The following is a 25,061-nucleotide window of genomic DNA, read 5'->3' as shown; positions in this document are numbered from 1 at the left end:
CGTGTTTTATAACATCAGGTACATCAGCAACTGGATGCTTATGTTTGAATGGTTCTGTTTCTTGACTCAGACGTATACAAATATGTTTGTATTTAATTCCTGGGACAACTCATACCTCTCTGCCCCTATTCCACAGCATCCTTCTCTTCAGCATACAATTTCAAGGTGCCAGTTGCTTTTCAGGACTGACACTCCACACACACACATATACAGATACATTGAAAAAAATTGGGTCAGCCGAAATATGATTCGGTGCAGCCATTAAAAAAAGATGGAGAAAAAAAAAAAGCCACAAACCCTTTCACAAAAGTGTCAGATGTGCCTCCTGATTTCACTGCTGTTAAATTCTTTGCTTCTTTGATGAGAACTTCTAATATACCTCCAGATGGCAGGTGAGAATCTCCTTTTTTTCCTTTTTTAAAGCTCTTCTTTCCTATACATAGAACAAAGTTGCAACATCATCATCAGCATCAGAAATTATATATATACTGTAAGACTGATTTGGAAACATGAATTGTCTTGGTTAGATTTTTTAAAATAATTTACTGCAATGGGATGAAAACTTTCCTTATGAGAAGATTCTGATTCTCTATGGGTAGAGAAAATAGTAAGACAGGAGTAGAAAGGTCACTCCATATTTGATAAAGAACTTGGCCATGTAACTAGCTATTCTTTGCAGGACACAACAGCGTGTCCTATCTGAAGTCCTGTGAGAACATAAGTATTTGTGGATTACTCTGCTGAACACAAAGGACTCGTGCGCTGTAAATCCTACTCGCTTTACAGAATCCGCTCCCACTGCTGATGTTAAGGCAGCCCTGGACCATAAAGCAAGCTATAAAACCTTTGTCCCAAAGCTTAAATCCAGAAAGAAACCAAATGTATCCTATGTGTAAGGATGCACAGCTCCTCAGAGACCATATGAAGGACGCAGTGCTCACTGACACGCTACTGCTTTCAAACAGCAGCACAAGGACATGTGTCCTTGCTGCTGCTGCAGATTCTAAGAAGCTTATCAGCAGGGATCATACACCCCGATTCAGTATGAAAACATCAGAAATACAGATCAGGAGTGATGCTAAAAGAATTTAAAAAAATGCAGACAGCATATCTGGACTCAGCAGACAACAATCAGCTTTTAAGAGAGAAAACCTTACTGCTAGCAGAGGGAATGTCATCTGTCCAAAAAAAAAAAAGAAAAAGGCAAAGAAAGATATCTGATGTATCTATCAAATCCAAATGCTAACAAGCAATACTGTTGCTAAGACAGTGATTGCTTTCACTTCAAAGGATTGCGGTTCCTCGTGCTACTACAAGGTAAAGAGTTAGTAGCTATTTTCCCCTGTTCATTGCTGACAAAAATAATGATTCACCCTAAAGAACTTAAATAATATTTCACAGGACTAAATTACAGCAGTAATACAGTAAGACTGAGCAGAGGAAAAATGGTGTGAAAAAAAGAGTGAAATTGAGGAGGCAGCTTAAGGAGAATTAAGCATCAAGAACTAAGTGAAGTCTATTACTTTGATCAGCTAAACACGGTATATAACTAGGTGAACAAAGTACTCACAGACTATGATGCAGACAATTTATTTCTCTGTGACTGCCCTTGACCATGTTATCTAATGTCTGGATTTTTTTTTTTTAGTTAGGTCACAGGCACACAACAACCCTTGACTGCACAATCCCCTTATCTCCCCTGAAGTTCAGTGCAAGTGAAGAGAATGGAGCAGGAGAAACATACTCATGGTTCAAAATTTCCACAGATGAACACAATTAGCATATTTAAGTATGATTTCAATCTTCACTAGTGCCATTACTTTGCCCCAGCTGGGGATTTTTAATACTCAGAGGGATGTTATATTATAATGCTACCATTAATGTTTGTTTTACCTTGAAACTGCCCTAGAGGAAGCATTAGGTTTCTGTCTGGGGGAATGTAACGTAAAACAACTGTCAGCTCTCCTTTATATTGAAGTCCAAAATCTGTTGCAACCTCCACCTGAAGAGAAAACAAACAAACCAGCCAAGGTTAATCATTCATATCTCTCCTTTTGATTTCAATTTTGTTGTACTAACATAGTGTTTTTGAAACAGTTCTTAAACATATCAAGACACACCAGGCCACTTTCAGGTAATTAGACATTCCAGGTTGAAAGCACTCATGCTTTGGAAAACTTTCCGAGCCAGGGAATGAAAGCTCTCAGAAAAATAAACCCATGTGGCATTAGACACTGTTCAGTGAACACACAGAGGAGAGAGTTATCTAGCATGAATAAGTGAAGCAAACCAACAGCAAAAAAACCCTTAAAACTTATTTCTGGGTATATAAGCTGTAGATGATTTAAGCTGACAATCATCCCTTATTTCCTCCAGTCAAGACTTTAAACTGCATTTAGTTTCATGTATTTTAGAGGAGTCACTCCTGAGTTACTCTTGGAATAGATATGTGGGTTAAAGAGGTAAGGGGGAGCAGACTACAGCTCTGAAACAGAAAAACTTCTTGAAAACTGTTGTTCTCAATGTCCTTTTCTTTTTCTACACAGCTACAATTTCTGCATTTCTGCACCTTTTTGCTTTATAAACATTTGAATCTTGCCCAGGAAGAATGCATTCAGTGCTCCTCAGACCATCCTTGTTAAAATAATGTTAGGCCTTCACTGGCAGCGTGCTGAACTTCCACTCACATTGTAAGGAATTAGAAACTTCATTTTAGAACAACAGGTGTAACATAGAGGGAGCTGCCCATGGCAGGGTGTTTGGAACTAGATGACTTGGTCCCTTCCAACCCAAGTCATTCTACAATTTGATTTCTATCCATACTTCAGTGCTTAGGTTTGGGTAGCAGTAAATCTTCCTGATCTCCTCACAGGGACAAAGCACATGTGTAAAGGGAGAGGATCCTCCAGAACTGAAAGACACACACCAAGGCACCACCTAAGCCTTAAAGAACTATTTGTAGATGAATGTCTGATCTGTGACTGTATTTCTCTGAGATGCATTCAGCTTGTTTGCTGACCCCCCAGAAAGGTCAAAATTCTATTAGCAAGAGAAACAACCAAAAAAATCTCACCAGAAATACATACAGTGATACACACAGAGTCAGCATTGCCTTCATATCATAGATTCCAGGCTGAGGCACTAACCTTGTTCAGTGGGGCTAAATCTGCACCCAGGGATGGGACAGAGAACAAAGCAGTTTTAGTGATAACAACATGGCCCTTTTGTGACTTTGAAGCAGTTTTACAGCAACACAGACATTGCTGCACTGACTAAGAAACACAGTCTTCTCACACCACTGTCCATTGTCAGCTGCTACTACAAAGGACAAAAGAAAACCTGTAGCAGACGGCTGTGGAATAATTTGCACAACATCTACATTTTGCCAGTCGGGCAGCTCACTTATGGTCTAAATTAAGCAAGTTTGGGATCAACTTTCCCATAAAGGCAGCAAGGATTAATTTGTTTTCTGTACTGCCAGTGGACAAGAAATCATGTAAGTTCTAATATCAGAAAAAAATTATCAACCTCTCCCCCAAACCCACATACATGACTCTAGACTCTGTCCCCTCTTTAACCACAGAATTATTTTCTCTCCTTTTTCTGATTTAACCACATTCCTCTTGAAAACAGGCCTTTCAATGCTCGTAGAAGAAACACGTCTTAAAGTCTCCAACCTTTCCACTAAAGGAACTAAATGATTCATGACAGAACAAATAAAGCACTGTAATAAAACCTGGGAAATGTTTCACTGGCATTATTCCATTGCTGTCTCTATCAGGCAGTTCATATAGGAGAACAGTATGTCATTTGCATGTATTTTAACCAGTACTTTTTAAAGAAGTATTATACTTGCTAATCAAAGACCCTAGCAGCGTTTTAAGTTTAGAAACATTATATATAGCAACTTAGGAGGCAGACAAGACCTATTCTGTGTTTGCTTTCTTTGGTAAAAATGAGGTAATTTAAAAATCTTTAATGAGTTTGAAAATAACAAGACAGCACCTTCCAGCTGAAATTGCTGAAATGCTTAGCTACTTTACTACTTTTTTTTTCCTGAGCAGGAAAGCTTCATGACTCTTCTTCAGTCTTTTTCTTTTTTTTTTTTTTTCCCTGTTAAGATTAAAAGAAACCACCTATACCCACACAAATCCCCAAAGACTGAAATGAGGTGACAGAGACTACTTCATGATAAGCTCAATTTCAGACCATACAAACTGCAAGCAAAACAACTACTAGATGCGTGTTACTGTTGTAGACAGGTGGGTACTAAATAAGAGCAACACCTGACATCAGTCAGAGCTGTGACAGAGATGGAGTAGACATTTCTTCTACTTCAAGAGCAGATCCAAGAAAAGTGATTTACATGAAGCAAGCTTGTAAGAAGAGGACGGTATAATCATGGCCTGAACACAGTGCTGGCTGAAACACGTTTGCCATCACTAGCCAATTCCTGTTCCTGGTCTCACCTGGTCTTGTCCAGGTGAGAAGGAAGGAAGAGCTAGTGGTCATCCCCGTAAAGTAAGATGAACTAGAACCTTGCCTTTATAAAGCATGAGGCGTATAAGTGTTCAAAGGAAAGATCAATTTCCATATGTATCTTCTGGCAAATTATTTACCAAAAATATAAATTTGTGACAATTTAAGTGTAAGCCTTGCAAAGGGCTACACCTAGAAATAAATTATACAACAATTGGATCCATCTCCCACCTGAGAGAAAGGCACAAACCAAACACATTCTCCTGAAACTCCAAATATAATACTATTTCTTTACACAGAACAAACAAGTCATGAGTCAATTTGACGTTTGTTGTACGCGTCATATTTTCCCACAACAAGAAAGATACATTTTCTGAAATGGTAGAATTCCTGGGGATTAAGGCTGCTGCAGGAGCAAGCAAGGCAGAAGCCTTTAATCCTCTAGTTTACAGTAGGTCTTCGAATCTTTTCCAAAAATAAATACCTTTCCCAAAGCAGGTGGTGCACTAGAGACAGGAGTCATCCTGTCCTTTGTTAAGTACAACGTTTCACAGACCAGTTGATTTGCTGGCTGAGAAGGCTTATCAGGTACCTTTCTAGTTAAGGTGAATGAGAGATTAAGAAGTCATTTTGTCACAGCTGAAAGGCGTAAAGCACTTCAAATTGGAAAAAAAAAAAAAAGTCTGTTTCTTCAATAAACTCCTAGGGGTTGGGTAGGGAGAGTGGTAGGAAAGCTCTTTGTTTTATGTGCTATTTTAAAAAAATAATCTATTTACTAGGTCATTTTTCTATTGCAGTTTATTACAAGATGAACTTATAGTTTATTTATTTTTTGTTATTGTTTTTAAGTAGCCAATCACATGTGAAGTTTTCATGAAGACTTGAAAACCAGTAATCCTTCACTGAATAAAGAACAAAGATTTTTTTTTAAATGTCATACTAGACACTCATAGAGTCTTGCTTTAAAAACAAGTTCCAAAGGAAAAAATAACTAAATGTTGCTAAATTTGCTTCACAGTACTTTCACCAGCCCTGGAAAGCCTTACCTTGGGCTGGAGCACAAACCACTCATCGCCCTGATTTTCGAAGTTCCAGGAGTCGAATGGAATTTCCACTTCCCCAAGGAAGCTGTTGCGTCCAAATCTGTCATAATGCCAGACAGAAAGCTGTAGGGTCCTGGTTTCCAGCTGTGTGTGACTGATGACATACTACCAACAGAAAAAGAGAAAAAACCCCTTTCAGAATAAGCAGAAATAATAGTTTCCACTGAGCCTTTAACAGCTATAGCTCAATTTCACAGAGCCCACAGCAGCTAACAAATGGAACATGAAAAAAGATTTGTTTTCCATGCAAACAAGATTGAGCTAGCCAGAAAGCTCATAATGTTAATGTGAAATCTCTTTTCTTTGCTATATGCATCCTGTAGTAATTTATGTTACTATCACAATTGTGGCTTTTTTTTCCTATTGTTTACTGGGTATTTATGGCTATAAAGTAAATTATGATGCTTAAAACTATGATCCTGTCAATTCTTTACAAGTTCACGCAAAAGAAGCAGATCAACATCAAAGTTTGGTTCATAAGAAGAAAGCCTATTGGTTCTTTCATCCCTAAACAGTGTCTGTTGAACACTACTTTATAGAAGGCATCCTCTCCTTTCCAGTTTTATCTCTGTAACTTATGAAACATTGTTCTGAAAACACATACAACTGCATCTGCAAGGCATGCACTGAGTGTATCAGTCTTAGTAACCATTGTTGGTTTTGAACGCTATTAAAAAGCTCATCTGAAAAAGCATTATAGTCTAGCAAATACGCAGAAGATTATAAACATCTGGACTCCAGCTCTGCACACTCTGCTTTTAGCAAAAAGCTCATTAACTCCCTGAAATTCACTCTTCTCGTAGTGTTGGCTGAAGAAACCCAGATGCCTTATTTTTTGCATCAAGAAGAGTGTCTGAACAGAGACACACACTCTCCAAAAGCTGAAACAGTCGAGTCAGTTGGCTATTAATGTATAGATGTTTCTACAAAGCTTAATCCCAGATGCCAACACAGTTCCACTGTGAGAAATGTCAAATGGAGTAAAAGTCAAAGAGGGAATATACAGACAGATTGAGTTACTTTTCTTTTTTTTTTTAAACAGGACTTTCAGTTGGGATGAAGAGATGTAGCTCTTGCTTACCTACCCACAATTCAAGCAAGCCCTTTTTGTGACGATTTGTATTTTTCAGGAGTTTCTAGGTCATATCCTCACCCAGTTCCCTACCAGCAAACATCTTCAGTGCTATGTTACTTGCTAAAGTAAGTCTAACACCTTCTTTTTTCCAATTCAGGCAAGTGTTAACTTTACTATATACCATTTAAAAACAACGCTATAAAAGAGACTCTCCCTTGGCAAGCAGTCCTGCCAGACCAAGTGTGTGTGCCTGCAAAATGGTTTTGTAGCCAGGTTAAGCCGAGTATACTGGCCAGGGAACATCTATTTGTCTCTATTATAAGAAACTTATTTAAAACATAACTGAAACTACAAAAGAAATATTTCAGGAGAAACTAAAAGTGGTTTCTGGCCTCATGACAGCCAGCTGGATAACTCTCTTCAATTGACAGCAAAGGGAATAAATCAGGAGCCTTGAGTTCCAGGTCCCAGACAGGCAGTGAACTCTGCCATTCCCACTGCACCACAGAGCCAGGGAGGTGAATAAGAGGCTTGTGAGGAGCTCAGAATAGTTCATCCTGTGTAATGGACATGGGTTAAAGGCAAGGAAACAAAGGACATTGTGCTCCATCAGTCCTCAAGGAAGTAATTCATCTTTATCTTTTGCAACAGAGAATGAACTTTGCCACAGCTTTTTAGGGAGGCAAGTAGAGAAACAGTTGTTGATCTTTTCTTATCAAAGTCAGTTCTGCTTTCATAATAAATTAAAGCCTCCAGAAGATTTCAGATCTTACTGCAGGATGTTATTTTTCTCTTCAAAATCAGTTAGATGGGAAATTTGAAGGTAGCTTTACTTCAGCATCAGGCACACAAAATCTTTAAGGTGCTTTTAACAACTCTAAGCTCAGGTTAGATGGGAACATCAACAGTTTTGAAAGAGATCTATAGAAACTAATAGCTGTTTTACCTGTAAAGGGGAGAACCAAACAAAAACAGCTCTTTAATGCTGGAAGCCAGAAATCACAGTTTATATGTTTACTAAATGCTTTTGCTTAAACACCCTCCCTTTTGAGGCATCTCTTCCAGATTCTAATCCCCATACTGGAACACATATAGAAAATACCTTTGAGAACAAGTGAAACATTCATCACAGCCTGAGAGAGAGACTGTTCTCACCTTCAGCAACTCATTAAATTCTGGATTGGTGCTGTTACTTTTAATTTTGGTCTTGCGCTTACTTTGGCGGGACTTATCAGGCAGAAGGTACACCTTGACATATCTGCAGATCAAGTAGTAAATTATTAACAAGGAATAAAAAATGGCCAATTTGAGCAAGGACCTGACATTGCTGCATCAGCAACACACATGAAGAAATTAATTTTTTAAGTATAAACAGTGTAAATGTGCAACAGAGAACATGAGAAACATGGAAAGATATGGTCTTTACCTACAAACATAGAAATGTTAGTCAGACAGGATCAGAACAACAAGAGGCAGAGCTAAATTAATTTACTTATCCTCAGAAATGCAGCAAGCTCTCCTAACACTATCCCTTTCGCAGTATACGATTACTGGCTGGTTACATAGGACAAAGAACACACTAAAGTGACAAGAAAATTAAAAACTTCATAACTTAAATACAACATAATTACTTATGATTAGAGGCACTAATTATTACTGTCTGACGAGAGAATTTACATTATACCGAAAACTATAATGAGAAACTCAGAAAACGTGGTACTTGCAAAGCGAGTCTGTGGATGCATGAAAACAAGGTTATCGCTATCCCTCCCCCTCATGTACATTAGTTTTGATTCTAGAAGTAAAAAAATTGATGTTACTTCCCTATTACTTCGTATTTTTGTCCTGTTACTGTTAAACAGGTTTATAATTTAAGTAATTGTATTGTTTCCCCAGAGCAGGCACATGTTGCCCTAAGAAGCACATGGAAAATGCAGTTCCCATGGGGAACCCAAATCCAGCCATCACTGAAATGCAGGCTGGTAATTCACAGGCTCATGTCACAGCCCTGGATTACAGTGTGTGATGTGGAGGAGGACACCCCTAGCAGAGTTTAAGGAAATTCTTCTCCGTGCTTACGGATCTGTCCTTTGCTTCTTCTCATCTCCAATGGCCAGGTTTCTGCAGCTCTTCACCAGGATGTTGAGGGCACCTGTTTTGTAGATGTAGTTGATATTGAGAAGGATTTCACCGCTGACCTTCACGTTGCCATAGTCACCAGTTTCACTGTATACACTCAGCATGCTGTTAATGCTTGTCTGGAGGGGGAGAGAAAAAGGTCTTGGAGGCTGAAACACATTATTCTTTTCCAGAACCTGGTTTCTTCATACAGCTACAGACATGCAATATTATCACACTTGTTAGGACTTGCTATGAAAACACATATATCATAGAATAGAAATACCACAGTTTGGTGTAAAAGGGAATGAGAATTAGAGTTAATAATAGTTTAAATGTCTAGACAGATTATGTTTTTACATGCAGGATTCAAAAATCTGTTTATAATCTTAGTTACCACCTTTTAATTAATGGATGAACTGAAGAGCAGACAGGCTACATAAATTGCAAGCTCACATAGGTTCCAAGCAGAAAAAAAAAAAAAAAATCACCTCCTGGTTCATCTGGTCACCTACTTTTTACTGATTACCATAAGACAACTACTGACAGAATCCTTAAAAAAATGTATGACGATGCTTCCCATATTAGAGATGGTATAAAACCCTATTTGTTTAAAGTGCAACCCACCTCTCATTAGCAAATTTGCAACAATGAGTAAAATTCAAACCCCACCACTTCTGCAATTTTTGTAAAGCCAAAAATGTTGGCAATAATCCCACAAATTTTCCACTACAGCATAATATATCACCCCTCGATCCCTTTTTCTTCACAGTAATAAGATGCAGAGTATTGCCATGAGGATTTCCTCTTCCAAAGTTTACAGTTAGGAAAGAACTGAATATTTCTTAAAGAAAATCAGAGCAAAATGCACACTACCAGAACATTCAAGAAAGCTGGTGCACATTTTCTTTTGGGTCATTGAGCAAGATTTCTCAAAAACATATATAACCATCTAAATTCTACAACATAGGAACCTTGCAAGACACACAGGTAACAGTCTTCAACAAAAAGGGAGAAAAGAGAGAGAAACCTTTAAAGTAAGCTAAGCAGAGGATTCAGGAGAACTCACAGTGTCACCGTCTTTTTCAGGCACATTTAAATATGTCCACTTTCTGTCAGAGCCTTCTGGGGAGTTCTTTAAAGAAGGCAGTGCAAGAATATCAAGAGAAAAGAGCATTAGATTGCTGCAATAAGAATAAGTGAAGTGAGAAATCTTTACCTATACAGACAGGAAAAGGAAGTTTATATTGCAAAGCCATAGGGAGAAAGGAAGAAAAAGGGTATCACCAAATCAGAGAAATGCTGTGTTTTCCATATATTTCAAGTATTGAAGGATGTGTTGTTCGAGGTAATTAAATAGAAATTAGGTATAATCTCTGTATCAAACTAAATGAGTTCTATTTTAGACCACCAACTCAGCAGATATGGATTCATATTAGATTATATTTGGATTTGTTCTCATTTACATGTGCATGAAGTCAATCCTCCCTGGAGCTACTCAAAAGCTAAGTATTCCTGTATTTGCAGCATCAGTACCTCTGTACAAAATTACAGTTTCTCTCTGGAGTTCAGAGGAATAAAAGACAAATGCACAAAAATGTTGAAACATGTCACTCTCTGGGAAAAAAAATACAGTATTTAGTTATTGGGGGAAATATTTTCCCTCCTCTACTTGCTAGAGCAGGATCTGGAAATCTCACTAAGGACCTCAAGGGAAACTGTACCTTGATCTACCTCCTTCCTTACCAGCTGCAGGGAAGAGCACAGTCAAGGGAAGGAGCCGCACAGAAAGAATTTGTCTGTGGCAAAACCCAAATCTCCAAACACTTTGCCAAAGGGCCCTGCAGCACAGAAGGCTGGAGGGATAAACGGTTCCATGTCAATGTGGTAAACAACAACAGACATGAAAAAAATTACTTATATAAGCAATAATTACCCATGAAGTTAATTTTATACACCATGAAGGAATAATAAACAGCTAAAAATGTGCATTTACTGTATTTCTGCTGGCCTTCTTTATCCTCAATTTAAAAAAAAAAAGAAAAAAGTAAAAGGTTTGTCCTTTTAATCCTTTCTATAATTGGCTGAAATTCCACAAACAAAATTGCATAAAATTACTGGAAAATTATCAACACACACCAAAAAATATGTCATATTTCCTTCTATTCCTAACATACCTTGAGCTGAATTTCAGCCTTTACCATTTATGCATTTCCACCTCTGGCATACATGAAAGTGAGTATCCTTGGACACTGCTGCCTTTGAAACTGTCAGTGAACTTAATAGTTCCAGTACATGCTACAAAATGCCTAAATTATCCCTGTAACAACTTGTATGCCCATGTCAGAAAATAACAAGGTTATACCAACACAAGGAGGTGGATGAGTTGTTCTTTACTGAATCCAAATACATTTTTCCTCAATCCTTGGGTAAGCAGGCAGCAAGGGATAAATAATTGAGAAAAAAACCACCACACAAAGTCCTAAACAAATAGTTGACCTCTGATACTAGAATGTATGCATACACATTTTTGAACTGTTTACAAACCACAAAGAAAATTACACAAATTTAGTAGGACTTTATGTACTTCACTTTCTGCCCCTATCCCCCCACAAGTCTGTTCTGTAGCATTTACACTGGCCATTACAATGTAAAATCCTTAAGAAATATACTCGTATTCCAGTTCCATAAGTAGTAAACAACAATCACACATGAAGGATGCAGAGCCTCATTTTAGTACCTCACTAAGAATTATGTTTGTTTTGCATCATATCTTATCGCTGCAGTAAAGCACTGGAACCATTTAGTCTTCCTGATGTGATGGGTCTTGACAACACCACATAAATATGCTTGGGAAAGAAATCAGTGAAGGATACAGGGAAAACTAAATACATAGTTCATGTATTAGCACTGGGAAAACACAAAGAAACATAAAATTATGAGATGCAATTTCTCTTCAATGATGCAGTTTCCACTTTTATTTTTGCTCACTCATGTTGCAGGTAGATCTAAAGTATCTTTTACCCCTTGTAATATATCTTCCTTTTGCTAAAATGCCCATTTTCAGACTAGACATACTTACGTTAAATTCTCATATTTGAAAAAAAAAGAAAGAAAAAACAGGAAAAAAAAAGGGGAGAAAAACTGTGCAGTTAGAGATTACTGTGCATTAATTATGTTATTTCAATGTGACTCAATAGCACACAGTCACTTGAAAGATAGCATGTGAAAAAAAAACATACAGTGAAGAAGCTCAAGGGCTTAACAATCAGACTGATGGTAAAAATAAGAGAGATGGGGAAATGTTGGTAACTAGTAACACACTTAAGGAGAATGATAAAGAAAAGAATCTGTAAAATTGACCTGCTGTCGCAGGGAGAAGCAGCTTGCCATTCACAGCTTTGCCATTAACATAGCATGCAGTGACATTAAATATCATGTCATGGAGAATAAGGAGAAGCGAAAGCATTGAGATGTGAGATTATCTCAAACCTACAGCACTGAAGAAGCTGCACTCTGCTTGAGAAAAAGGTCAGAGGGAAACCTACAGCAAAGGACAAGCCCAGCATAGAGACAGAACACTGCCTACAGCACAGAGGGAGGGGTCTCCAAATGCAGCTCCTCAATTAGTGCCCAAATCAGAGAAAGCACTTGAGCACCTGCAACTCTCCTATCAATATTCACAGGAAACAAAAATTATTTTTTCTCTAAAATCCATGGGACCAGCAAGCAGTGGATAATATGAGTCATAGTCAGCTTTGGCTAAGTGGGTCTAATTAGACCAGTATCAACAGGCTAGATGTGCTCAAGTCTGATTTGGTACGAAGAGCTGCACCTCTCTGCCATGTCTGTTTCTGTGAACTACACAAATTAGAAGGAAAAATGGTCTGGATATGATCAGATCTAAGACATCAAAATGCTCTGATGGTAATATTCCCAGTCTTTTCTCATCCCCATGTAAGCCAAGCTTGGGTTCAGCCATCTCCATCTCTTTGGGATCAAGAACGTGAGTAGGGATTCCCTGGGCCCTGCTTGCATGGGGACTAAAGGGGATGCAATCTAGAAAAGACATTTCAGTGGTTATTGTCATAGAGCAAATTTTATCTTCTCTTTTAATATACAGATTCATCACCTCTCTTCAAAACTTCAACACTCTCATCCTACCTAGTTTGTTGCAGTTTTCTGATACTGTTTATGCTGTCTAGAGTTATTCTTAGACACAAGTCATGAAAAAGAGCGGCCACAGAGAACTCCATGACTTCTCTGAAGATACTATCAGTTGCCCACAGATCCCGAAAAATGAGGTATACAGCAGGTAATAAACTAGACGTGTTAAAGGCTACTTTTATCATCCATTTTCTTTCCCGGTGAATAACAGACAGCAGAACAAACTGCACAAGGCTTCTCATTCCAATTTTGTTACATCTCAAAAACGCTTGTTACAACCTGAAAATGAAGATATCCTTTTGCTGTCACCAACTCAAATCCCCAAGTATTTCCCTCCTCACTGTAAAGGGAAATACTTTTCAGATGTGGGTGGCATAGCAATCATGTCATAAAGAAAGTTGGCTTGGCAGGTGGACCATGATAGGTGGTATGTATGCAAACACACAGACAAGTATTTGTGTCCCAAGAACCTGAACAATCAGAAAGTGATTTGAGATGGAAGATCCCACTATAGCCTTTTCTCTTAATTTCAATTAAATTAAGATTAAGTGCTCCTCTGCAAAGCTGAGCAGTCACTTACCACAGACATCTATGGTTTGCCTTCCCCAAATGTAAGCTTGGCAGTAGCCTGAGCATGTGCAGAAATCTGCTGATGAGTATGAAAAATAGCTTTCTCTTTTCATGCACTGCAGAGAACAGCATTTTAGCTTTGAACGGCATCAAAAATATAATAGAAAATCTAACTAAAATTAAAAGATGTTTCTTATGTGCAGGATGAAAGATGACCTGCTGCTAAGTGATATGAAGATAAATTCCTGTTTAGAGGAAAGATGGTGTTTTGTGGAAGGAAAAAGCATATGTTTTCTACTCAAGATCTTACTGTTGATAATCCACTTGCCATATGTTCGTGTTTTCTTGAATAACGAGAGGCCACTATGGCATCAATATCTTCTTCTCTTTCATCCAGATAATCCTAAATGACAAACAGGCATTTTAGTTGTCTTATTCTGCTGTGTATTTGGTCAGCCTCTGTCACTTAGTTTTGTTTCACATGTTTTCCGCTTTAGGAAGACAACAGCAATGCAAATTCTATTCTCTAGAGGAATTTTGATTTACATTTTCCACATCTTTGCACAGGCACAGAGGATAAGGGGAAGAGGCTCTGTTACAGTTTCAGGGTTCAATTGCTTAAGAACTGGAAAAGTTCACACATACACTTCATCTCTTATTCTGGAGGAGCATATCTTTGTATGGCCAACAACTACACATGAAAAAACCCCACTTCCACGCCTACAAACAATCCCATGTGAATTAACTTATTCTGTTTGCTACTATTTGCATTCACGAATTCAGGTTTGAAAATCTTGGAGGAACATGGTGAGAATTTGTTAAATCTTAAAAAAAGAAATGAGTGAATTAAAGTCCCATTCCAGTGGCCAGGGGGACAGCTGATACTGGTTTACCTGAAGACATGTGTAGCCAAAAGCCATTAGATGATTGACTGGTTACAGCCCAGGTCACATGTCCGTAACAGACAAAATTTTTAGAATCCAGAAATCCAGTTTTCCAATTATTACCCACATTTGTATCAGTCACAGTCACACAAACAGACAAGTACACAATTTGCATCACATTTGCACCCTTCGTGCTGCAGTGTTTAGAGATGATTTTGTGGACACAGTCATTAGAACAGACCCCTTTTTACTGGCAGTGCTGAAAGCCCTGGGTTATTGTCAAACCACGTGGGAAGAACCTTACCATCATACACACTGAACATATTTGAAAGGTAAGCTAAAAACCAAGTTGATGGGCATTTTTAAAATTCCTGTACTGTTTTAACAAAAGAAAGGAAGGAAATTAAATAGTTTTAGAAATTAAATAGCTTTATATTTGTGCTCAAGTTTTAACAAGCAAGACTGAACTGCAACGTCTTTAACTTATATAGAGAAAAAAATAATTTTCATTGTTTAAGGACAGCAATAAAGCAAAATCTAAAAAGAAACAAGATCTGGATGATAGTTCTAATAGGACTCTTAACTTTTGCTTGAAGTAACAGGAAAAAATGCCAACAGACAATTATCATCCTATTAAATATAGTTTGGAAATTTTAAGTGTTTCCTTAAACCTTATGGCAGGTATTTTGAAAGACTCTGCTTTTAGTTTTGATGGAAGTCAAATGTTCAACTTCCTTGTATCTGCTTTGCAGCTATAAAAATCGTGTGTTTTGACCTACCTCAATCTCTATTTCTTAGTTGCTCTCACTCTGAAACTAAACAGAGAAGTATTGTATTGGAATTCAGGGGTCTCAAAGACTGCTATGCTAATCAGGAAAAACAGAGCAGAGAAGAAATGCTGCTGGAGAGTTGAACTGTCACGGTTTACATAAAAGATCTGCAGTACATTTGTTGTTAGTGTGCATAAAACTAGCTGTTATATCTCTTATTGTTTGCTCCAGTTACTGAACTGAATTAAAACCAGCTGAAAGTGATGCAAAATTTTCTATTACCATTTTGCAGTTGTAACCACATATTTAATATTGAGCAGAGGGAAATCAGGAGAAGCTATTGCTGTTTGGGACGGAGATTTACACACTGAAACAAAGTCTCCTCTTGGCTTCATGTTCTTGCCATGAGTTTGCTCTGCTGGTCTCATACCTTTCTAACCTATGCAAGGCAGTGTTACCATCCCACAGAAAAAAAAAGAAGTCATAGATATTTATAAATATATAAAGAAAATATATATAAATATATAAAAGGAAAAATCCATGGAGATCCAGGCACAACAGAGCAAACTATTTCAGGTAGAGAGAGAGCAGAATCCTCCAAAATAACCCCCCACCAAAAACCTGAAATAAAAACAAAAAAAAACCAGTCTACCTTTCATTTCTACTTCACTCACTAAGTTCAGAATTCAGATGATGTACTCTAGTTTTAAATTTGAAACAAGAAAACACAATATTCTTTCTTGCCCATATAACAGGAAGGAGCAGTTCTGGTAATACATATAAAACTATTTCTTTTACAATGCTGTGTGCATACCAGTGAACTTTAAAATAAACAGTGCTACATTTTTGTTACTGAATAATAAAACACAAGAGAGAAAAAAAAAAAGAGGTAAGGCAACACCTTCAGACTGGGGTGTTGGGATGTTTCAGACTTAGACACTCAAATACTGGCAGTGCTCACAGAGTCCCAAGGACTGTTAATTGACTACCAATTTTTTGTCTGCAAGCAGATATGTAAAAGTCGAAAAAAAAAGGTTAATGTTTAACCTACGCTCTTCATTCATTTTACACCAAGGTGATTATGTTTCTCAGGAGGTGTCACAGAACTGCGACTACATAATTGGTTAGCGTTATTAGGTTATTAAAGTTAGAGCTAGTAGGATATTAATCTCGTGGTCTCCAGTGGGGGTTGTAAAATGCACATCATCCAATTACTTCTGAAAAAGCAGCTGAGCATGTAATGAACACTACTTGGTCAGGAATTCAACACACACCTCTTCAGACAAGGTGCTCACACTTGAATACTAGATTTAACTGGTTCCCTGTGTTCCTTGCTAAATACCTACCACACTATGTGGGGTTTTGGGGGTTGTCCATTTTGACTATCAGAAGCAAGAGTAAGTTAGGGAAGTAAAATATCCATTCAATTGTCCAGCTAATTTCTCTGTATGTGTACTGGGTTTTCCTGATAAAGGTTGGAGCAAAGCAGCTGAAAGCCTTTTCCCATCCTTCCAGCTGATAAATTCCAGCAATCTGCATATCCTATTGACATGTGGCATCTCCCACACCACTGCTGTCAGCTCCCATCTCCCAGGACTGAAGGAGCTCAGCCAGCTCCATCAGCCAGCTGAGAGGAAAGGAGGTGTAACTTCCTAACTTTTCTCAGGCTGCAGGAACTGTTGTTGCCTTCATCAGATCTCTTTCTCTTTGTCTCTTATATCAAGTATCAAGTTATACTGAGCATCAAACTAAATTCCAGCAGGAATACAGCTTTTATCTCGAAACACTGCATCCATAATGATTATAGGACAAGACTATGAAGGACTCCTGTGAGTCAAACTACCCTGAAAAATATGATAACGCTAAAGATGATGAATGCAATCAATTCATTTCATAAGGCAGAGAAAAGGGAGGATATGGGTAGAATCAGAAATCTGTGAATCCTGTTATGAATGAATTTTAAAAGGGAATGAGTGCTCTCACAGACCCTGGAGCAACTAAATCAAGATTATGCCACAAGATAGGTCTCCTATGCTAGCAAAGGAGCTGGAGATTTGCTGAGTACAATTTAAAATTTCATCCAGAGACAGCAAGAAAGAAGGAGGAAAAAAATAGGAAAAAAGAAAGCCGCCTCTGAATAAGAGGAAGACAAAAATCAAAGAACAGAAAACCTCTCTGGACTTGTCATCTCTGACATCTGCCTCAGAGAAATACGAAAGTAGTAACTATCAGACCCTGTACAATTAGAGCAGAGAACTGATATAAAGACATTTAAAGTCTGTATTTTCTTATTTTATGCTTTTCTTCTGCAATATTTTCCAGCTTCTTAATAAAGAATACATCCTTTTTCTTGATTACATTTTAAAAATAAGCCACTTATTTTTGAAGTTTTTTTTCCACCATCTGACAGACTCCTTAAAGAATAACTCAAAGCAATGCTGCAGGCAAATTCTCTGACTGTTAACAGTCCAAGAAACAGATGGAAATCCCAACATGTGATTTTCCACCAAGACCCAAGTATCAAACTCTACAAGGAGGGGAGACATCTCCCATGGCCAATGCTCTTCTGAAAAGAGCAGATGGTAAGGAAGGACTATGACAACAGACAAAATGCATAAGCTACAAACACACAATTGGAAACTTTAGAATAAACTATGATTACATGAAGAACTATTTAAATAACTTTTTCCTCCCTCATGCATATTTAACAAGCTTGGATGTTTTTTTATAGCATTGATGCACATCTGCAAATTGCCTAGCTTGGATATGTGCATAAGAAGAGAAGGAAATTGTGAATAACTTCACGAAAAGCAGTTCATAAAATACACAGAAAAAGACACGGAGATGTACGGAAGAGTCAACAGGAAAAAGAGCTAAACAACAGGGGCAGAACAGAAAGTCGGGTCTTCATTTGCTAAAAATATAAATAAGCGGGAAACCAAACCAGATAAAGATTAAAGTCTTTAAAGTATAGAATTTCTCAGCATCAAAATTAAAATCTATGAAAGTATGAATTAACAGAACTTCAGAGCATGTGTAATTTATTGCCTGGAATTTATTTTCAGGCTAGATTTCTCTCACCTGTGCACTCAAAAATCCAGCCAATTAATAACAAACTAAAACCATGACTCAGAAGATGACACTGTTTAAAACTTCATTAAATATCCCTGAAATAATGTCCTGGATTACCCATATTTTACATCGATATACATGCAGTGCTGATTTCATAAGTCTAAACAAACAGAATTTCCACCAGATAAACATTTGCATCTTTATAACTCACCAGTTCCTGATCTAAGGCACTAGGTACAGATTTGCTTCTTATGCTGAGAGTATCCTCATTTCCTTCAGAGAAGGATTCACTCAAATCTATCTCAGATCGGCTACGGTCTGGAAAATAAAATCAATTAAAATTTTTGCTATAATTTGTACCGAGATATTAATTTCATATCCCATGCAAGTATTATCCCAAACCCAACTGTTTTTTAAGAAAATAAAAATTCATCAAAACAATACTTTAGTTACTTGTTGAAAACTATGACAATTGAACATCAATATAATGAATGGAAAAATATGTCCTCCGATGCTGTTCAGCCTTCTGGGCAATATTTTTTCCCCTGCACTGTTTATCTGCTGGGATTGTCTCCTGTGGATGATACTATAGATCAAAGTTTTGACTTTCTCTGGGCCCGTCAGCCTAGAATGTTGCAAAACTTGCCGTCCAAGTGCTCACAGTGATTACCTCCCATCACCACCAAATTTGCTCCAGCATCTGCTTCAGAATCAAGCAACTGGGGATACAAACGGATGCAGAAAGTACTTCTGACATTAATGCTGTTCCTTGTGCAGAAATTAGTGGAAAACAAACAAGTCTCAAGACCTCCAGCAATTCCTTTCAGTCCCATGGGTCTCTCATCCACTCTATAGGCATAAAACACAGATGTCTTGGAGAAAGATTTTCTTAGTCCTCCCCATATAGATATTTTGTGTGACTGTTTCAATATATTTGGAAAGAAAGAGAGGGAAGAGAATACTTTTAGATCCTGCAGATAGGAATCTGAATCTTTTTAACTGTTCATCTTCTGCCTGGTCTACAGTTGATGTGATAGGAAAGGTCACTCTCCTGAGCTTAATGTCCTTTGACATCTGCCAACAAGGAGACAGTGAAGAGTTTGAGACCAATTCCCAAGTTACCTACAACTTTGCTCGTCATCAATCTGCTTTGGTAACATGAGGTTAGTTCTTATCTATTAGGAAAGCCCTTATTTTATAAGGGAGCAGGAATTTTCACTTCATAAAGGAGTAGCCATCTGTAACACCTCTGCCTGGAGTTGCACTGTACAATATTATCAAAAGAAACTCAGATGCTTTCAAGCTGAAGTATCTAAGGTAAAGGACATTACCTCCTTTGATTAACTCTGTGGGATACACCACTAGGTTTCAGCTTTGGGCTAAATTCAGCTGCAATGAAGTGAGTCCTGCTGTGTTGCAGAGGGAAACCTGTAAACCCAAACCCACTCTGTTATCCCTGTAGGAAGCCAACTGAGTGTCTGGGAGAAATAGAAGAGTGCAGGGTGCCCCAGTCTCCTGTTTCAGATGGGAAAAAGAGGATCTCCACCTGCTGCTGCAAAGAGGCTGTGACAGCACCTTCCTGTGCAAGCCTTTTTCACCTAACAACCTTCTATGAAATGAGGTAAATTACAGACTGATTGACTGGTTCAGTGCATCACATATAAAAATGAAATGACGTGAAGTCTGTAAGGGGCTTGCTCTCTGACCACTCTTTGTTTCCCAAATTTGCTTCTGAGCAAAGTGGGTGTGAAATGTAATGGCAGAAGCAGAGTAGTGTTATATACAGATTACAGCCAGGTAACATTTTATTCAGGTGAGCACACACAGAATGATTTAACAATGTGCAATTGTGACTGAAATCTTTTAAATTCTGAGCATGTGATTTACCTAATATTCACATTGTGCCAGTATTACAGGGGTTAGGATTACCATTTTTTTCATGTAAAACTTGTGAAGTGGTATGAAACTGGTTAGTAAAAGGGAAACATTTTCAGAATGAATTTGAACAAATTTATAAAACTTACACCTGGTCTTTCATTGTACTTTAAAAAAAAAAGGAGCAGAGTCATAAGAATAGGAATAATCCTCTGATAGTAAAGGCTGGTAGAAAGGAGGAAAAGACTTAATACTTGCCTGATGACAAAGATACCCTAGAAACTGCAATGGAAGGTGTTCCAGATGCTTTCCTACAGTGCTTCTTTACTAAATCTTCAGGTACACTTTCACTTGCTGGAATAATCATGCCATTTTCTAAGCCAGTGTCCTGCCCAATAAAAAAAAATGCACACCCTATAAACACAAAAACTGAGCTTATTCACTCTCAGTCTGTAAAAACATCATTTCTATTAGATCCCAGAACTCCAAAGCTCCTTTAGCAACCAGTCTATTACTAATCATATTTAGATTCCAATCTATCTGCTTCACTTAGCACTGATCATGCATAAAATTTGCACAAAAATGCGATTCATGCTTACATGCTGAGTTTCCAGCTGAAGAATCAGAGCAGCTCATCAGGAGTGAGAGCAGGGAACTGAAATACTCAAATCTATTGGAAGTTCACGTAGCTCAGAAATTAAAAAACAAACAAACAAACAAACAAAAAACCTATGGGTTTTATACCAGCGTTATAATTTCAACCAAGGTAGAGCCAAATGGACTTAAACTAATTAAATTATGCCAGCATGACCCCTTAAATAAAGCCAATATATTTGATATCTTTATGATTTTTTGCCTTCCCATAAAAGAATGCCTAATAACATAACTCCATATAAATTAAATGAATTTTTCAAAGAAATTGAATGCACTTGAAAACAAGTCAGTCTATATGCCAAAAAGAATACAAATGAAACAACTATTAATTTATTTACAGGTCCCAAAACTACCCTTCATATATACTAACTTTCTTTTTGTTAGAAAAGACAACATATTAGACCAAGTATCTGATCTAAACACTCATCTACTTTTTTTTCAAACATTGATGGAAAAAGGCTCTGACTATAAATTTTACTTCCCCTGTGCACTTAAATCATGGCAACTTAGGATAACTTGCTAGTACAATCTTGATTTTTCAAGAGAGGTGACTGAAATGAATTGGGGAATGGCATCTCCGTGCACAGCCAGGAGGAGATGGGTGGCAAACAGGCAGATTGTCTGGGAATAAAGAGAGTGTCTGCTTCTGGATAGATGAGCCACATCCTTCTGCTGATTACAAAAAGCCAAGGTGGCCAGCCTAGCTCAGGTGTGGCCACCTATATCCCAAGAGGCCAAACAGGAGGTGAGAGGAATCATCTTGATAATGTATCTAGCACACATTTTGTGTTATGGCATAATTTATGCAGAGCCCAGTGTCCAAATCCAGAAAAAACTAAAATCAGTTTGGCCCGATTTTTCGCAAGTGCTGGATTTTCAGTTTCCCTTACAAGTCAGTGGGAGCACACTGGACCCTGCATGCTTGAAAGTCCTGTCCTTAGTTCATAACAGTTGGTTAAGGCCCTAAAGTGCCAAAAATGCTTATTCCCAAGCCCTCGTGCCTCCCAGTTCAGAATTTTTAACTCATTATATAATGCTGGATATCAACAGCAATTTTTAGACAAAAGAGAACAGTCTGCCAAACCGAAAACCACGTCACTGATAGAGCATGACAAGTTCTGTTCCAGCAGAGATCTTCACTGGTCCCAGCCAAACTAAGGAAGAAATAAGATCTTCTCTGTCAGGCTTGTCTTTACTGGGCTACAAATCGATCTAACAGGGCAGATACCAGCCAAGTCATCTTGTTTGGTGTCAGCTGTGCTTGGTGTGAGCTCCACATCACTGTACTTACCCTGCTATAATCTGCAGTCATGCTGCGCGTGCTGAGCGCCGGAGACCTCGGGAGGGAAGGTATGGGAGCACTGCCTCCCCTCACAACCCCTCTCAGATGACCTGCAGCAGCCTCCACAACACTGCTGTTCAGTGAAAGAGTGCTCCCTCTGGGGTGGAGAGAGGAGTATTAAAGGGTTATTGCTTTGAGCAAACCAAGGCAACCCATTTAGCAAACCACTGCAAGAAAACAACTGCGCTTACAGGTTTCGAGAATAACATTGCCCTGGATGGACTGTGTGATCCCCTGCAAGGAAATGGTCATTGGAAAAGAAAAAAAACATAGGCAAAGGTGAATTACAATTATTTTATAAATAAAAGTATTGTCAGTACTTCTACCAGAACTGTAAATAGCTCAAATGGGCAGCTCCTGTCCAGGCTGCAGAAGAAACAATTTGTCTGAGTTCATTTCACACCACATTCACATCCCAGCAGTAGGTGTGACAATTCGTGCAACCCTTCCTTCTAGGCTGCTGCTTGGTGTAAAGGGAAACTTCTGGCCCCTTCTGCAGCCAATGTAATGCCAGTACCATCTCCAGAAAGTCTAAAATCCTTGGCTATCTGCTCTCCAAGCTCTCCAGAAAAACACTGACTCATTCACTGTCCTATTTATGTTGCAATAATGACTCTTGACCCAGAGTGGTTGATTCTTTCAAGCAGCGTGTACAGGTCTTCTTGCCAGATTTCACATTAGTAAAAGTGACAAAAAATCATCTGTGATCCTCATAGTAGAAGCCATTGATGTCTAACATCACAACAGGCAGAAATTTTTCCATGGGACAGTTTATATTAGAAGATACTGATAAGTCCATGTGAAAATTGAGGGATAGAAATGGTAAGCTCTTGCACTTTTTTAACCTTTTGAAACAATGAGAATTATTTTAAAATGTATTTCAACACATTTCTAATTAAAGTTTTATTTTATTTGAAATCCGATTTGCAGTAAACGTAACACATTCCTGGCAGATCAACTCTTCTTTCTCCACAAACATCAGTTCAAACCTTTTATTTTTTCTTCACAATTCATAGAAATCTCAAAAAGTCTTGCAGCACAGTAAGAGATATGCATACAGTCCTACTTACTATATTAATATTTAAAAAATTATTAGTAAGTAGGAATTGAAGGAATTGTACCCTTTCCATGTGGAAAATATGGTGTCAGAGGACAATAGCAGCATAAATTTGCTGGAGAAAGTTTTTGGAACTTACAGCATATTTTCAGTCAAAAGAGGTTTGCTTAATAAATATTTCAGATTTGCTGGTATCATCATCGTGCTGGACAACAATTCTCCTTCACTAGGTGTAGACAGTCATATCGTGTTTAGAGTAACTACAGTATAAATCTTCTCTACCACAACCTGAATTTTTATTAAAACTACTGCTAAACTGAGAAAAAATACTCTGCCACACCACAGCTCCAGTCTCACTGCTACATTAAGCAATGAGCACGGGCTCTGAATCCACACTGGTAGAAAAAAAAAGGAATACAAAGAACAACCCCAAAGATAAGGATTATCTAGAAGTGTTGTGCAACCATGTTTTTGTCTTTTAATGAGCATATGGTAACCTTATTAACAATTAATATCCAATTTCACATACTGACAACTGTAGATAGTGCATAAATAAACATGCTCTTATTTGTGTGAACTTCACATACACACACTGCTACTTTTTAATTTGATCAGCCATTGATCAACAAATTCTACTAAATATGCTGTGGTTGCATTTATCTTTTTATATAAAGATGCATCTTTGGTGCTGCAAAGTCAGAAAAATCAGTTTCTGGCTGTCATCTGTATTTTATCAAAGCTGTTGGACTTAGATGCACACACTTTAATTTCCAAACCTGCCAATGCATGTAAAGCAACCAAAGTGTTCAAAACCTGAGTTTTATTGCATATCACACCACTTCTGCTGGATTGTTGTGACTTTCTGTTACAAAAACTGTGTAAACTGATATAAATCAAGAGAAGTGTTCAGAAGTGAGCTGGGATAACAGATTTGAGAACATGTTGCAAAGGGTTCTGCAGGAGTCTTCAGTCAGACTGACCACTTGCACATCAGACCTGCTAACAGACCGCTCCTGTCCTTTGTCCTTATTTCAGTCTGCTGTTAGAGAAAGATTCAACACTTTTTATACATTTTAAGTAGACAAAAAAAGAAAAATATTGTTGTGACTACATGGTAGACAAGACTTCAATATGATGGGGCAGAGTGCCTGTGTAGATGACCCTGAAATTCCTATACTATTTCTCCTAGAGGTATCCTGACCTGATGCAGCCTCACAGTTCATTCAGCAGCAAAATCAGCAAACTTTTTCGCTGGAGTAGAAATAAAGTTGAAGAAGTGGACCTGTGGCCTGGGTCTCTCTGTTCCCAGCTCAGTACATACAGAAACATTTAGAAAGAATGAAAATTCTGTCTCCATTTCCCTGCTGGAAGGTGAAATACCACCAATTTTGACAATGCATCTGAAAAGACGAAGGCAATGACAAAATCAGAAATACGCAGGAAAATCTAGGACAGCTACAATGGCCCAAGGTGTTATATATTTATAATGTGAAACTCAAAATAGTTAGGAAAGGTAGTCTGGGAAGCTCTGCTGTTATTTTTAATAATTACCACTCAGTTGTATAAAGTAGTGACACATAAACTAAGCAAGCATCCTCAGATATCTAATTAAGTATTTAACCATGCATGTACAAGACAGGAATTTTCATCCCTCTACTAAGTACAAGCTGTTCCTCAATCCTTCCACAAGCTGTTATTTAGAAAGTGCCATACCTTCCACAGAGAGTAAAACAATTCATCCTCCTCTGAACAGAATCTCCTGCCAACACAGTTGGGTTACTCTGGCACAGGACACTGGTCTCTCCAGGTGAGAATGAGACAACAAGTGCAGAAGGAAGTTGCTGTAATAACTCAATACCCTTAATTTAAAAAGTCCTGCACCCTGACTCTGGGCA

At 38.0% G+C, this 25,061-nt stretch overlaps 1 protein-coding gene across 5 annotated transcripts in view; it reads right to left on the bottom strand.

Annotated features, from left to right (window-relative positions):
- Positions 1 to 25,061, bottom strand: part of SYTL5 (synaptotagmin like 5) — a 90,713-nt gene that overhangs the window by 7,771 nt on the left and 57,881 nt on the right. For 3 of the 5 annotated variants that reach the window (XM_039380183.1, XM_027741972.2, XM_039380184.1), the window contains 10 exons: positions 22,059 to 22,206; positions 20,372 to 20,501; positions 18,450 to 18,556; positions 13,823 to 13,915; positions 9,845 to 9,910; positions 8,737 to 8,915; positions 7,813 to 7,915; positions 5,526 to 5,687; positions 1,894 to 2,002; positions 298 to 433 (listed from right to left, as the gene is read on the bottom strand). In XM_039380183.1, the coding sequence (XP_039236117.1) occupies positions 298 to 433; positions 1,894 to 2,002; positions 5,526 to 5,687; positions 7,813 to 7,915; positions 8,737 to 8,915; positions 9,845 to 9,910; positions 13,823 to 13,915; positions 18,450 to 18,556; positions 20,372 to 20,501; positions 22,059 to 22,206 (1,233 nt within the window). The remainder of the gene's footprint in view (positions 1 to 297; positions 434 to 1,893; positions 2,003 to 5,525; positions 5,688 to 7,812; positions 7,916 to 8,736; positions 8,916 to 9,844; positions 9,911 to 13,822; positions 13,916 to 18,449; positions 18,557 to 20,371; positions 20,502 to 22,058; positions 22,207 to 25,061) is intronic. The other 2 variants (XM_027741974.2, XM_027741976.2) reach the window with 2 other exon arrangements.

This window comes from Pipra filicauda, unplaced genomic scaffold (genome assembly GCF_003945595.2).
Source record: "Pipra filicauda isolate LSUMZ 115617 unplaced genomic scaffold, ASM394559v2 scaffold18_size4552066_pilon, whole genome shotgun sequence".
In the NCBI taxonomy this organism is placed as follows: Eukaryota; Metazoa; Chordata; class Aves; order Passeriformes; family Pipridae; genus Pipra; species Pipra filicauda.
Note: the sequence above shows the minus strand (reverse complement) of the source record. Positions and strands in the feature narration are given on the sequence as shown.